This window comes from Phalaenopsis equestris, unplaced genomic scaffold, assembly GCF_001263595.1.
Source record: "Phalaenopsis equestris unplaced genomic scaffold, ASM126359v1 Scaffold000383, whole genome shotgun sequence".
NCBI classification, from domain to species: Eukaryota; Viridiplantae; Streptophyta; class Magnoliopsida; order Asparagales; family Orchidaceae; genus Phalaenopsis; species Phalaenopsis equestris.
In genome coordinates, this window is record NW_018164825.1 from 76593 (window position 1) to 92676 (window position 16084).

Here is a 16084-nt window from a genome sequence, read left to right on the forward strand (position 1 = left end):
TTGTGATTTAGTTGCATTTAGGGCAGCTTTTTAGCTGCAGTGTGGTAGCTAAACGCAGATTTTGGTGTGGATAAAAAGTTGCGGCTGCTTTTTTAGATTATTTGAGTAAACCGCTGACCGCAGGGTTTGACCTTGCGGTCCGCGTTTTGTTCACGAAATATTATCGGATTTCCCTTCCTTTCGATCTTCTGCCCTAGCTCCTCCTCCTCTCCACCCTATAACTTTGTTCGGCGGTTCTGATGGCATTTCTTTCTCCTACCTTCGTCCCTTCTCTATGATATTCGGTTCTAGTGTTACTCTCCCATTTCCAAGCACTTGTAATCCCTACCCTACACTATTGGCATTGGTGTTTGCTTATGGTTTGATGTTTTCCATTTTTGGCTTGCTTCCTACGATTAATAGCTTTGGTTTTTTTACATTTTTGGTTTTTGTGTTGTAGCCCGTGCTGCCTTTGCTCTATCTTCCATCTATGTGAGCCTCTATGCGATTATGGCAATTTTCTTTACTTGTCTGGCTTGTGCTCTCTCTTATATTTTGGAAGGGTATGTGGGAAGAGCATGATTTGAATCCCTAAGCGAATGTTGACTTTTACGTTTTTTGTGATTCAGCTCTTGTGATTTTCTTTTGCCACTGCTGAAAAGATTTTTTTTTTCTTCATAGTGTGGCCTGTTTATTTGGGGCTCTTCCCTCTATTTCATTTTTGGTTAATTGGAGAAGTCTTGCTGCTCTTCTCATTAGTTGACCTTGTTGGTGGTTTGCCCTCTTTGTTAAATTAAGCAATGCTATGTTGGTGGTGATGTTTGTAGCGGTGGTGTAGGTGATATTTCTTTTGTGCCACAACAGTGTGTGTTGTTGCTGGTGATGTGCCATGGCGGTGTGTGTGTATATTGGGTGTGGTTGTTTTGTGCCATGGGGTTTTGTTGACATGGTGGTGGTAGTGGTGGTGGTGCTATTGGTAGTGTGTGTAGATGTTGGAGGTGGTTCTTCAGTGTCATGGTGGTGGTGGTGTTGGTGTTGGTGGTGTTGGTGGTGTGTGTATTTTGGGTGTGGTTGTTTTGTGTCATTGCATTTTTTTGGCATGGTGGTGGTAGTGTTGTGGTGTTATTAGTGGTGTGTGTAGATGCTGGTGTGGTTCTTCAGTGCCATGGTGGTGTGTGTGTGTATGTTGGGTGTGGTTGTTTTGTGCCATGGGATTTTGGTGACACTTTGTTGACATGGTAGTGGTGTTGCTGGTGGTGTCGTTGGTGGTCCGTGTAGATGTTGAGGGTAGTTCTTCCGTGCCATCATGTTGGTGTTGTTTGTGGTGTGTAGATGTTGGTATGGTTCTTCAGTGCCATGGTGGTAGTACTTTTGGTGGTGATGTTGTGTCATAGTTGTTTATAGTGGTGTTGTTTGTGGTGATGTTGGTGTTTGTGGTTTGTTTTGATGTTTCTTTTTAGTTGCTTTTTCGAGTTATGGTATTTTAAATGACACTTTGTTTTTCCTCTACTATACTTTAATGTTGCTTGATTCTTTTTAATGCCAGTATCATCATGGTGAAGAGAAAAGAAATTGGTTCGTCTGCCATGTGGAATGAAGATGTCGAAATAATATTTTGAGACCTGTCTTAAAGAGGTGGAATTAGGAAATAGACTAACCACTTATTTTAACAAGGAGGGTTGGCAATATAATAAAGAAGTTAAAGGAACACACAAAAAGGGAATATGATGGTATGCAATTGAAAAGCAAGTGGGATCAGTTAAATGACTAAAAATATGGAAATAGTTAAAGCGTGGATCCATAGGCTTGAGTTGAAACCTGATAAAGCGAACCATCAATGATTTTTAAGAATGATGGGCCGAGAGATTGGATGTGAGAATTTATGAAACGTGAAGTTCCTTACTGATTATTTATTTATTCAATTACATCAACATATGAATAATCCATTAATTTGTAGGTCGTTCTGAATGTTAAAAAGTTTATATTCAGTGTTATCGACCTTGAGCTTGAAGAAAAGTTGGATCGTATGATTGGTGGAGTCGTTGCCACAGGCGATCATGCATGGACCCCTAGCAAGAGTGGGTTTATTGGCATAGCTGAGCATGTGGATGTCGAGCTAACTTTTGGTTCCAATGAAGCCCCCAGCCCTAACCTTAATAGACTTGAATCTACTAGTTGATCTAAGCTTCCTAGGGTTGAGAAAAAAGAAAAAAAAGTGGTGTTTTTATTAGAAACTAAATTTCATAGTTGCTTTATGCAATAATTACCCTGACACATCATGAGTAAATTTCATTCAACAATTAATACGAATTCTGGAAGTAACTCGAGAAATTTGACTTGTACTTATTCACTATGAAGTTGTTTGAATATCCAACCTAGAGAGAGTTCTTTATGGCAATGAGCCCTGACCATAGGGTCAATTATTTACGTTATTTTGTGACAATAGGGACGCTTAAATTCAATTTTTTATAGTTGGACAATTTATATATTTTTTTCATTGGGACAGTGCCTATGCTACTTTGGATATAGTTTGATTTTTTATGGCGGGCAATTTTATTTGCTTTTCAAAATTTATTTATGATTGTTGTTTGTTTAAAACATATTTTGATAGTAGCTAATTCAATGATTCTTATGTGTGCTAGCTGCATAAACAATGAATAATATGCACAGAGAAAGACGCAAAAGAATTGCAGCTGCGTTGTGTTTGATGTATGAGCATTACAACTTCTATATTGCTCGCTCGCCTTGTATGACAACTTCATACATTTGCGATAAGTGGTTTAAAGAGTTGCTTGTAAGAAACCCAACAATATTTAGCAATATGCTCCGTATGACAACCCATATTCATCGATCTCTTGGAAAACTTGCATAGTAATTATTAACTTCATGACTCCTCCAGGATGACTTCCAACTAGGTGTTAACAATAACCCTCTACATTTTATCACAGAATGAATCTATGTGATGAGTTATGGAGCTATTACAGCAATCATCTAAAACAATCAGTAGATATTTTTCAATTGGGTTGAATGTTCTAGTCAGTTTCTCATCAGAAATTATCAAACCCGATGACCCAACTTTCTGAAGAACCCTCACAGAGATTTCACAGGACCCGCGATATATGTCATATTTTAAGGTCATTTTATTTATTCATTTTTTCTAGAATTCAAATGAATACAGTAATTTGGATACCCTTGTTAAATGCTTTAGAATTGTATTAGAGTGATCGATGAAACACACGTGGATGAACGTATTTTGAATAATCAAAAGATTGCATTCATTAGGCGATGAAGCTCAACAATAAAAATTATCATGGTTGTATGTGACTTTAACATGTACTTGACATTTGTTATGTCTAGTTGAGAAGATAGTGCACACAACAGTTGTATATTCAAATTTGTCATAACAATTCAAAAATACAACTTTCCGCAGCCATCCCGAGATGCTTTGCTTGTTTCAACTAATGAGAAAGTGTTTTCACTGCAATACTAATTATTATATTTATGTCAGATAAATATGATTTGGTCAATGTGGGATACTCCTTAAAAAAAGAAATTTTTAAAGTCATTTCCTGATACTGAATACTACATTCCTAATTTTGAAAGAGCTAATAACGTTGCTTGTGGTAGAAAAGAGATATTTAACAAGAGATACTCATCCTTACGCGGTGTCATTGAAAGAACATTTAGATTTTGGAAGAAAAAATGGGTCATATTGCGGGATATGGCGACATATCTGTTTCTTAAATATGTGCAGATTGTGGTCGCCACAATAACTCTCCACAACTACATTCGGCGGCATGCTTCACGCAGGGACATTGACTTTAATAGGGCTGATGAAGATCATTCACATGTCCCTGTTGAAGTATGAATATCACCTAGGACAATCTTTATCACATGTTGAAAGTAATTTGCTTGAGACTTGCACCTAAGATGAGGAATGTGCAGGGGAGATGGTAGACTTGAGAGAGCGAATTCTAGATGCTATCTTTGGCGGTTGAATGGAGCGAATTTTTTTTCTGTTTTTTTATTTACAATGTATTGTCTAAACATTTATTGTTTATTTTATTGATGTTTTGTGCAATGATGTACATTTTGAATTTCAATGTTATTTCTAGTTATTTTGCATAAATTTTTTCTCTTGGATGGCTGGTGAGACAACTATGAGTATAATATGTAATATAAGTTCTTATTGCATGTTTTATTTTTTATTTTGGAGGTCTATGATGAAACAGTCGACCTTATGGGTTCTTTTGGATGACCTATATGCTGTTATTGGTTCTTAACACGTGTGAAATCACAATGAGTGCAACAAGTTTCTCTCCTTTTTCAGTCCTTATGATTTCTTTTGGATGACTTTTTTTATGATATACATATGTGGCATATACGAGCTTGGTATTACGAGGTTTAATGACAACCAAGAATCCATATTTTTTCTAAGGTTCATTGTCTTCTTATAGTGACAGATTCGTTGGTGTATATTCTGCTCTCTGAGACCTCACAGTTTCATAAAACTTGAATCGAATATTTCTACTATTATTCGTTACTAATGTTCCATCTTAAAGTTTGTGTTTTGTGATTTTCAACCTTCGGAAAAGATGAGTCTAAGGACTTTCAGTACCTCTAGAGCATTGTTTTGCTACTGTGGATTACAATGTTCCGTGCTTACCTCGCGGCAACCATATAACTATGAGAGACAATTTTACAGGTGTCCAAGAAAAATAATAGAGAACTGTGACTTTTTTAGGTGGACGGATCGGTTTGAGGATTCCACCGTTGAAGGATTTTCTCGCGACATTAACCAACTGCATTTTAAAAATAATATTACGATGTTATTAAGTATTATTTTAATAGTACTTTTTTTTTTAAATTTTCATTGTTTAATTACTGTTTTGTGAGGTGTTTTTTTTTATTTTGTAATATTCAAATTGAATATTTGTTTTCAAATATGAAATGTGCTAGCGACATTGGTTATGTTGTAAACAACACTATGTTAGACTGGCAGAAAAATCATTTATTCAAAATAGATGCAATACAACAGTTGCAAAATTGCAAAAAAAAGAAACAGACAACCAGCTTCGCTGCAGCTGCGCCAAACAAACCCTTATTGTCTCATTCTGGTTGTGGATCATCTCAAACTGCTATAAATAAGTAGTTTGAGATAAATAAACATTTATATATATGTGCATCTAAATTAGATAAGTCAATACGATTTGATTTAACTTGATAAAATACACAAGAAAATGTGGAACTAGATTGAGAGCATGAGTTACATCCAAAAATTCACGGTGCTAGCACAAAGTTCTTTAAAGCAAACCATTTTGGGATAAATTTCGAATTTGGAATAATTTAGCTTAAATTAAAAATCATTGTTTTCTAATTTAACTAAATGTATAAGCATCAAATTACTGATTACAACATTGGATTAACACCACATTATTGAACCCGATCCAAAATTTTAGTAGTTGGTAGAAGATAAAAAGATACTAAAAGAAATAACGAGTAAGAATAAGAGGAGGAGGAGAAGATGATAATGGGGGATGAGATATCGTCGTCTTACAGTCTGCAAAGATAGTGAAGTAGTGGAAGAAAATGGCAGTGGTTGCGTGGTGGCTTCCACTATGAATTCATTTTCGACTGATTAGGAAGAAGAGCTTGTGATTAGTTCCTTCTGATTAATAAATTAAATAATTTCTTGTAACACTTTTGATTAGTTCCTTCTGAAGAATAACTTGTATCATTCCTCCTGGCACCTTTTGGATAGGGAATCACATATGCTTTGAAAAGACATTATGAAACATATCTTCTGGAGTATGAGTTAGCTCATAATGATGTAACTATCAATCAATGTGTTCTTTGTCAGAGGTATGCTTCCTTTCCGTTTACTTTTAAATATTATTTTTAACTCTCCCTATGATTAACAATATATTAGCTTATATCAGTAGCACTCCTGGAGATTGGCTGAGTTGTGCAAGGTGCAGCAAATGGGTTCATTTAGGTTGTGATAAAAGATCTCTTGCTGCTTTCAAGGTGTGTTATCTTTGCCAACTTCTTATCAATAAAAAATTAGATTTTTAATAGAAATTTATGTTTTTGTGTGTTTATTTGGTCTTTGCTTGAATCCCTGCAGTTACTTTCCAACCCCTCGCTGTTAATCCATTTCTTTATAAATTTTCAATTACTCAAGTACATGCCTATAAATAAAATATTATTAACCTATCACTATATGTATGATTTTAGGATTACTCGAAGACAGATGGCTTGGACTATATCTGCCCGCACTGTGGCTGAAAGGTGACTGGCGTACAGTAATTTATCAAAGAAGCATTAGGTGATATATCTTTCATTTTACATTGTATTTTCTACATATGGTTTGTACATCGAATCAGCATATTTGCATGGACTACAAAATTAGAAATGGAACAATCAAGTAGAGGCTGAAGTTGATTTTCATCATTTGCTGTGTTTTCATTCCCTCATTTTTTGTGCTTATTTTATTTTATTAACAAATCTTGTAACTTAAAACGTATTTTCTTAAGCCAAGCTCATTAAAATGGGTTATATAGGATCTGAAATCAGGCTTGCTTTGAGCAATTTCTATGTTGGATTGTGAATGATTATGGTGGCACCTTTTGACATCTTCTTTGCCTAACTGTTAAAATCAGTTTTTGACAAGGACAATAAAGAGGAGCACGTCCTACATGTAATTATTAATATTTTTTTTTAATTTTCTTTTTATTTTTAATTTTTTTCATACTAGATATAAGCAGGTGCCCAATTTTAAATGACAACAGCTAAAAAGCTTTGAAGGGAGTAAAATAGATGTATTCTTTTCAGTATTAGAAGACAACTTATGGTGGTTTTATAATCAATAAATATTCATGACCAAGGGATTACGATGTTTGTTTTTTTTTTTTTTTTGGGTTTTTGACCTTCAGATGTTATTGGCCCTTTGTTGTTTTCATAACCATACATCGGTCCTTTGTTTTTAGCGTTTTCTTTTGGAAGATTTACATATATACCACTCAATTCCTATGTATTTACATATCCTGACACCTAAATTTCAATTTTGACATGCATGCCACCTTATTGTACATGAAAAGGTGTAGGTATTTAACTTTTTAGATGTTAAAACTGGGGGTATTTTTGATGTGATATGAAAATGTAAGAAGTGAATTTTAGGGGTGATATGTAAATACATAGGAATTGGGTGGGTGGGTATGTATGTGTGTGGCCCTTCTCTTTTTTGTCTCTCGGATATGCTGTCCTAATGGAACCATCTTTTACTTTGAGCTACATCCTGCTGCAATTAATGTATTTTTACATCAACTTAAATCTTGAGGATAAGTAGTTGGAGACATGGCAAGGATTACTCGAGCAAATGATTGGTCAATGTCAAAGGTCGCTCGAATGTAGAGAATGAACGACCTGAAAGCTTAACAAAGTTGCATCAGCACCAACCTCTTGAAACCAAGCAAGTAACAACTCTAATATACATATATTTAATAACTTGAATATAAGTCATATCAATACCTTTCTTCTTTGTAAGTCTCAAAAGGATACCTCTTGGAACCTTATCGTAAGTTTTTTTTCTAAATCAATAAAAATCATATGCAGATCCTCGTTATTCTCTCTGTACTTCTCCATCAAACCTCTCAATCAATGTATAACTTCCATAGTAGACCTGTCTGACATAAATCGAAACTGATTATAAGAAATCTTAGTAATGTGTCTTAACCTATATTCAATTTTCCTTTCCCATAATTTTAAATTATGACATATCAACTTAATTCCTCTCTAATTTGCACATTCTTGTGCATCCCCTTTAATCTTAAAAATTGGGACCAAAATAATCATCCTCCATTCTTTAAGCATCTTTTTAGCTTTTAAAATAATATTAAAGAGTTTAGTAAGCCAATAAACTCTAAATTCTTCTAAATATTTCCACACTTCAATTGGGATATCATCAGACCCTACAAACTTTGCACCCTTGGTTTGCTATAAAGCCTCCTAAACTTTTTTTTACAAATGCAACAATAAAAATAAAATATTTTATTAGTATTATTTATATTAAGATCACTGCAGTCGATTGTATTTTCAGAAATTTCATTGAAATGTTTCTCAAAATTACTCCCCATTTAAGTTGAATATCTTTTTCTAAGAAATGCACTTGTTGATTTTCTTCTTTAATACATTTTACTTGAGTTTAATCTTTACTTGTCTTTTCTTTGTTTAGCTAGTTCAGGCATATATTTTCACCCTTTTTAGCATCTAATATAATATGAAGATCGCTAAAAGACGAAAAGCAGAATTTTTAGCGTCACATATTGGTCTCTTAGACTCCCTACAAATCATTTTATATTTTTCTTACTTATCTGAGCTTTTACATTTAAACCAATTTTTATAATATAAATTCTTATATTTTATCTTTTCTTGCCTATTTTATTCCATTAGCAACTATTTTTATTTATAAAACTTATACTTTTCATTCTCAAATTACATCTTCTGCAACTTGTTTAATAATGTTTGTTTCTTTATTCCATATATAATTTGCTTCTTCATGAACATTCCAAATCTCGAAATCTTGAAGTTTACTTATAAAAATATTATTATCTGTCTTTTAGGTGCTCCCATATAAATCTATGTCAATTGTTTCTAATATTCTTTATTTTACAACTCTTCATTTTAAAATCTAGAACTAAAAATCGATGTTGGGTATTTAAATTCTCACTTGGAAAGACCTTACAATCATTACATTATTGACGATCTCTTCTTCTCATATGAAAATAATCAATTTGTGTTTTGCTTGATCCATTCTTACTAGTAATAATATGCTCATTTCTTTTCTTGAATAAAGTAATAGCAATAAGAAAATTATATGCTAAAGCAAAATCTAATGTCTCTAAAATCTTCACTAATCACTTGAAAACCGTAACCGCCATGAATATTTTTAAAACCGACATGTTCATTTAAATCTCCTCCAATAAAAAATCTTTTTTCAAGAGATATCATTTGTATTAAATCTTCTAAGTCTTCTAAGTCATTCCAAAATTTATCTAAACCTACTTGAGAAGCATAAACACTTATAATATTAAAAATCTCAGTATCAGTAATAATCTTAAGGGCCATAATTTTATCCCCAACTCTAATAATTTTTACAATATTAACTTTCAAACTCTTATATATAATTATACTTACATCATTTCTTGTATGACTCCTACATGATTATAAATAAAAAGTCTTTTTTCAAGAGATATCATTTGTATTTATTAATTTAGTAACTCATTAAATGTAGTAAAGTTCCCTTTTTAATAGAGGACAACCATGTAACTTTAAAATCCTACCTATAAGTTGGCGGACAATTTTTCAAAGGGAAAATAAATAGAATCCTAATTAAAAACTAAACAACAACAACAAGTCTTTATGCCATTAAGCGTGGTTAGCTATATGAATCCTTTTTCTATATTGCGTCTTATTGAGTGTCATATTTTTATTTAATTCTAATAAATTAAGGTCATTTTTATATAATAAGCCCAAGTCTTTTTGAGTATACCTCAGTCTTTCTTAACATAAGCTGAATTTAAAACATCTACTTTCCTAATCGGGTCATCAGATGGTCGACGTTTAATGTGATAAAACCTTCTAAGACTACTCTCTCTAATTTTTTCCCCCACAGGAGTTATATCAACCCTATCACAGATATATTCATTTCACATTTTGTCTCTAAGTGTAAAACCACTCATCCATCTAAGCATTCTCATCTCACCTTGAATATAAGTCATATCCACACATGTGCTTCTCTTTTAAAGGCCAATATTGTGCGTCATAGAGCGTTGCAGATCTCACCACCATCTTATAAAATTTTACTTTCAGTCTAAGTATTACTTTTCTCTTACTTTTCTATCACACAATAGACTCGAATCATTCCTCCACTTCAACCAATCAACTTGAATTCTACTAATATCATCCCCATCTATATCACCATCACTTTGAACAATAGATCTAGGATATCTAAAGTGCTTACATTTTTTAAGAATTTGATTTCCCATAGTTGCAACTTACAACTCTATCACTAGAGCTACTACAACTAAAATTACATTCCATGTATTCAGCTTTAGTTCTACTCAAACACCTTTAAACTCCAATGTAGACCTCCATAATTCAAGATTTTTCTGAGCTCCTCTAGTCTTATCCACAAGAAGGATATCATCAGCGAAAAGCTTACCTCAAGATAGATCCTTCTGTAAATGTTCAGTAAGAGCATCCAAAATTAAAGCAAAAAAGATACGGGCCTAAAGCCGATCCTTGATATAATCCAACTGAAATAGGAAAATGTTTGGTCAATCCTCCTTTTGCTCGAACGCAAGTAACAACTCTAATATACATATAATATACATATCTTTAATAACCTTTAATGAATTGAATATAAATCCTCTCAACATCTTTCTTCTCTATAAGTCTCAAAAGGATGCCTCTTGGAACTTTATCATAAGTTTTTTTTCTAAATCAATAAAAATCATGTGCATATCCTCATTATTCTCTCTCCTCATTATTCTCTCTGTACTTCTTCTCTGTACTTCTCCATCAAACCTCTCAATCAATGTATAACTTCCATAGTAGACCTGCCTAACATAAATCGAAACTGATTATGAGAAATCTTAGTAATGTGTCTTAACCTATATTCAATTTTCCTTTCCCATAATTTTAAATTATGACATATCAACTTAATTCCTCTCTAATTTGCACATTCTTGTGCATCCCCTTTAATCTTAAAAATTGGGACCAAAATAATCATCCTCCATTCTTTAAGCATCTTAAGCATTTTTTTAGTTTTTAAAATAATATTAAAGAGTTTAGTAAGCCAAGAAACTCTAAATTCTTCTAAAATATTTCCACACTTCAATTGGGATATCATCAGGTCCTACAAACTTTGCACCCTTGGTTTGCTATAAAGCCTCCTAAACTTCTTTTTTACTAATGCAACAATTAAAATAAAATATTTTATTAGTATTATTTACATTAAGATCACTGCAGTCGATTGTATTTTCAGGAACTTCATTGAAAAGTTTCTCAAAATAACTCCCCATTTAAGTTGAATATCTTCTTTTAAGAAATGCACTTCTTGATTTTCTTCTTTAATACACTTTACTTGAGTTTAATCTTTACTTGTCTTTTCTTTGTTTAACTAGTTTAGGCATATATTTTCACCCTTTTTAGCATCTAATATAATATGAAGATCGCTAAAAGCAGAATTTTTAGCGCCACATATTGGTCTCTTAGACTCCCTACAGGTCATTTTATATTTTTCTCACTTATTTAAGCTTTTACATTAAACCAATTTTTATAACATAAATTCTTATATTTCTTATCTAAGCTTTTACATTTAAACCAATTTTTGTAACATAAATTCTTATATTTTATCTTTTCTTGCCTATTTTTATTCCATCAGCAGCTATTTTTATTTATGAAAACTTATCTTTTTCATTTTCAAAGTACATTTTCTTCAACTCGTTAATAATGTTTGTTTCTTTCACATATAATTTGCTTGTTCATGAACATTCCAAATCTCGAAATCTTGAAGTTTACATATGAGGCTTGAGACCTGACAATGAGAGTGTTTCTCACTAAAAAATAAAAAGCATTCAATTTTTTCTTCTCTCTTTTTTTTTCATATGGCTAACACTATTTCTTAAGCGTGATCCGCAGGATAATTTAGGATCCAACATCCTAAAAAGTGCGGTGAAATCGATGTTGGGTATTTAAATTCTCACTTGGAAAGACCTTACAATCATTACATTATTGACGATCTCTTATTCTCATAAGAAAATAATCTATTTGTGTTTTGCTAGATCCATTCTTACAAGTAATAGTATATACTCATCTCTTTTCTTGATAAAAGCAATAGCAATAAGAAAATTATATGCTAAAGCAAAATATAATGTCTCTACAATCTTCATTAATCACTTGAAAACCGTAACCGCCATGAATATTTTTAAAACCGACATGTTCATTTAAATCTCCTTCAATAAAAAATCTTTTTTCAAGAGATATCATTTGTATTAAATCTTCTAGATCATTCTAGAATTTTTCTTCGGAACCTATATCTAAACCTATTTGAAGAGCATAAACACTTATAATATTTAAAATCTTAGTATCAACAACAATCTTAAGAGCTATAATTTTATCTCCAATTTTATTAATTTTTACAATATTAACTTTCAAACTCTTATATATAATTATACCTACATCATTTCTGGTGCAACAACCTGAATACTAAAGTTTAAAACCTAAGCTACCAATCTCCTTAGTCATTTCTTCAACTCATTTAGTTTCTTGAATACATAAGATAATTATCTTTATATGAATCATAATGTCAACTAATTTCATTAATTTACTTGTGAGAGTATCTATATTCTAAGATCATATCCTAATATTAATTTCATAGACTAATTTCTTTACCTGCATCTGTCCGTAATATGGACACCAGGGCGTCGGTGTAGTAGCTCTTGCACTTTTTTCACTATATTCAAGTCATACATCGTGTTGCTTCCAAGGGACACCCTAGCATTTACATAATGATTAAAAGGATTCATGTCATGATTTTTTGACAAATTTCATGCTCGTTGTCGAATACCTAACACAACCCTCCACTTTTCACATATGAGGCTTGAGACCCGAGAATGGAGACCTGACAATGACAGTGTTTCTCACTAAAAAATAAAAAGCATTCAATTTGCTCAACAAATATTGTAAGTACCATCGAGGTCATGGACACAAAATTGATGAGTGCAGACATCTTCGTAGCCTGGTAGAGGAGTTGATCCAAGCCATAAAGCTCAAGGAGTTTGTAGCTTCGGAAGCTCACTCGAAGGAAAGGCAAGGCTCCAGTGGAAAGCAAGTCGAGCCTCAACAAATATTGTAAGTACCATCGAGGCCATGGACACAAAATTGATGAGTGCAGACACCTTCGTAGCCTGGTAGAGGAGTTGATCCAAGACATAAAGCTCAAGGTGTTTGTAGCTTCGGAAGCTCACTCAAAGGAAAGGCAAGGCTCCAGTGGAAAGCAAGTCGAGTGGGTCGACCCGAGTTAATGCCATTCACATAGCAAGAATTGTACCAACAATATTGAGCTACGATTTATATGTCAGGGCCGACCGAAAAAGAAGTTAATTGATAAATTAATGTGTTGTGATGTCTGCTCCAAAAATAAAAACTCATCCCCCAATCATTTTTACTGACACAAATCTCCTTATAACTGAAAATCCATACAATGAGGCAATTTTTGCACAACACTTTTTAGTAATTAAAAGGTAGGCAATATCCTGGTTGATACTGGGAGCTCGGGAAACATATTATTCTATACGTGTTTGAAAAGATGAATCTGACAATCGATCAGCTAACTCCACCGACAGGCCCACTATACAGTTTCTCTGGCGAACGAAAGGAGGCACTCAATGTAATATCGCTCTCTGTCACTTAGGAAGAACATGATTATAGATTTATTAATATGACAGATTTTTTAATAGTTATGCACCACCAACCTATAATGTAATATTTGGTTGCCCTCTTCTCAACAATTTTTGAGCCATGGTATCAACTTACCTTGTATGTGTGAAATTTCTCTGTGATGGGGTGATAATCACTATACGTGTAGATCTGGAGCAGCCCGAACATGTTGCTTGTGAGTCATTGGATGCTTGGAGCACTAAGCATTGGACATGCAACACCAACGAGAATGAAACCTTGAAACTGATGAGGTTATTACCCAAATCCCAGTGAGCCTAAAGGATCCTGGTAAATATTTTCTAATTGGTGAAATTTTTTATGTAGGTCACAAAAGCACGTTGATCCAGATTCTCAAAGAACAAATGTTTTGCATGGTTGGCTGCCAAAATGCCCGATATTCTCATTGATGTTGCTTGCCACAGAGTCAACTTCAGTTCAAATGCCAGGTCAATGAAGCAAATACTCAGGTCGATGACGATGAATTTAGCTGAACCAATTCGCAAAGAAGTGAAGAAACTCTTAGAGGTCGGATATATTTGATAAGTTCAATACCTCTCCTGGGTATCATTTATGGTGCAAAAGTCCAATGTCAAATTGAGAATGCACGTAGATTTCACAAATTTGAACACTTCTTGCCCAAATGACAGTTATCCACTACCTCGGATCGGTTCTCTGGTCGACTTTGCAGTGGAATACTCGGTCATGAGTTTCCTCAACGCTTTCTACGGATATCATCAAGCCAAATTGTGTTCGACTGATGTAGAGAAAATGGCTTTTACTACTAGTGATGGATTATATTGTTTTATTGTAATGCCCCTTTGTGCTTCAAAACGATGTCACAACATATCAACATCTATTGGATGTATTTTTTTCTAAACAAAAAGGATGAAACATTGAGGTCTATGTGGTTGACGTGCTAGTGAAAAATAAGATGTCTGAACAAGATATGTGTGATTTTAAGGAAACCTACCAAACGCTTAAGAAGTTTAACGTGAAATTGAATCCATTAAAATGCATGTTTGGAGTCTTCACAGGGAAATTCTTGGGATAACTTCTGTAAACCGAAGGCATTAAGGCTAATCCTGAGAAAGTGAAGGCACTCCTAGATACGCCTTCTTCTTAGAACACCAAAGAAGTACAAAAGCTTACCGGCCAAATTGCAGCTTTGAGCTGATTTATTTTCAAGTTAGGAGACAAATGTGCCGCCTTCTTCTTTAAAGTAATAAGAAAAGCGAAGAAATTTGAATGGATGAATGAATGAAAAAAAGCTTTTCTGAATTTTAAGCAGTTGGTGATCTCTCTGTCATTTCTACAAAGTTCAAAACCAAAGGAAGAACTTTCAGTCTACCTGGGAGTCAGTCTGAAGGCTATTAGCTCAGTCGTCATTCGAGAAGAGTCAGGGAAGCAATTTCCCATTTATTATACAAGTTGAGTCCTTAGAGAGGTTGAAATAAAGTATCCTCTAATGGAAAAACTAATGTTTGTTCTTTATTTTCTCTGCTCGCGGGCTTCAACCATATTTTCAGACCCATTTAATTAAGATGATTATTAACCATCCGATTAATTCTATACTCGACCAAAACATTCGAGCTGATTATTAAAATGGTTCATGGAGCTCTATGAGTATGACCTTACGTCTCTCAGACATCAATTAAAGCCCAAGATGTGATAGATTTTTTGGTGGATTTCTCTGAATCAAACGGATCAAGCAAAGAGTATGAGAAAGAAATGCAAGCATGGATCTTTCACGCAGACAGAGCTTCAAGCCAAACTAAAGTAGGAATTGGGTTGGCTTTAAGCAGTCTGATCGGGGAGCATATTTATTATTCAATCGTCCTCGATTTGCCATCACAATTAATCAAGCAGAGTATGAAGTGCTGATAGTTGGGTTTCATTTAGTTCAAGGAGTGGGTGCATGACATATAATTTTAAGATTTGATTCTGAAATATTTGTCAACTAGGTTAATAGAGAATTCAAAGTTTGAGATGAAATGATGATCAAATACTTGAATGTCGGCACTATTTTTGGTGTGAGGTTTGCCCGTAAAAAGCTGTCGGTCATCGGAGTTGAAATTTCTTTGCCCGCTTTGGAAGGACGTTGAAAAAGTTGGGTTTTGAAAAAGATGAAGTCAAACTGACCCCATAATTTTCATAGTTTAGATGAAAGAGCGCTTTACCTCAAATCTTGTATCTATCCCGAAGGATGAACACAAGAATTGAGGGTGAGGCTCGATCAAATAAACTAAAGAAAGTTATGATATCCGTTTGGTCTGCAAAACCAATGTATTGGCCGAAAAATTCCCCTATTTAATATAAGGAATTAAATAGGGTTTATATTATGCTGGGTTCGGGAAAAGCTTCCTATAAGGGCAAGCGCCTATAGTTAATTACATCATAGATAACTGAAGTTACCTAAGAATACTCTCGATAAAAGTCAAGAAAAATTACCTTCAAGGAGTTCAAATGGTAAGGACATTTCAAAGATATCGGACTAAAAAGTGTGAAGGGGGATTGGTTCAAATTTGGAACATTTTGTTTTGGAGTCCAAAGGAGGAAACACTAGAGAATGTCACAGATCCGAAAGAGAACTTCGGTGACTTCC

At 33.7% G+C, this 16084-nt stretch overlaps 1 protein-coding gene across 2 annotated transcripts in view; it reads left to right on the forward strand.

Moving 5' to 3' along the window:
• The window catches only part of LOC110026605 (AT-rich interactive domain-containing protein 4-like), a 61979-nt gene extending 55381 nt beyond the window's left edge, over nt 1-6598 (forward strand). Inside the window, exons 13-15 of one of the 2 annotated variants that reach the window (XM_020727605.1) lie at nt 5741-5841; nt 5919-6006; nt 6217-6598. In XM_020727605.1, the coding sequence (XP_020583264.1) occupies nt 5741-5841; nt 5919-6006; nt 6217-6267 (240 nt within the window). In that variant the 3' untranslated portion in view covers nt 6268-6598. The remainder of the gene's footprint in view (nt 1-5740; nt 5842-5918; nt 6007-6216) is intronic. The other variant, XM_020727606.1, reaches the window with a different exon arrangement.
• Nucleotides 6599-16084: the final 9486 nt, after the last annotated feature.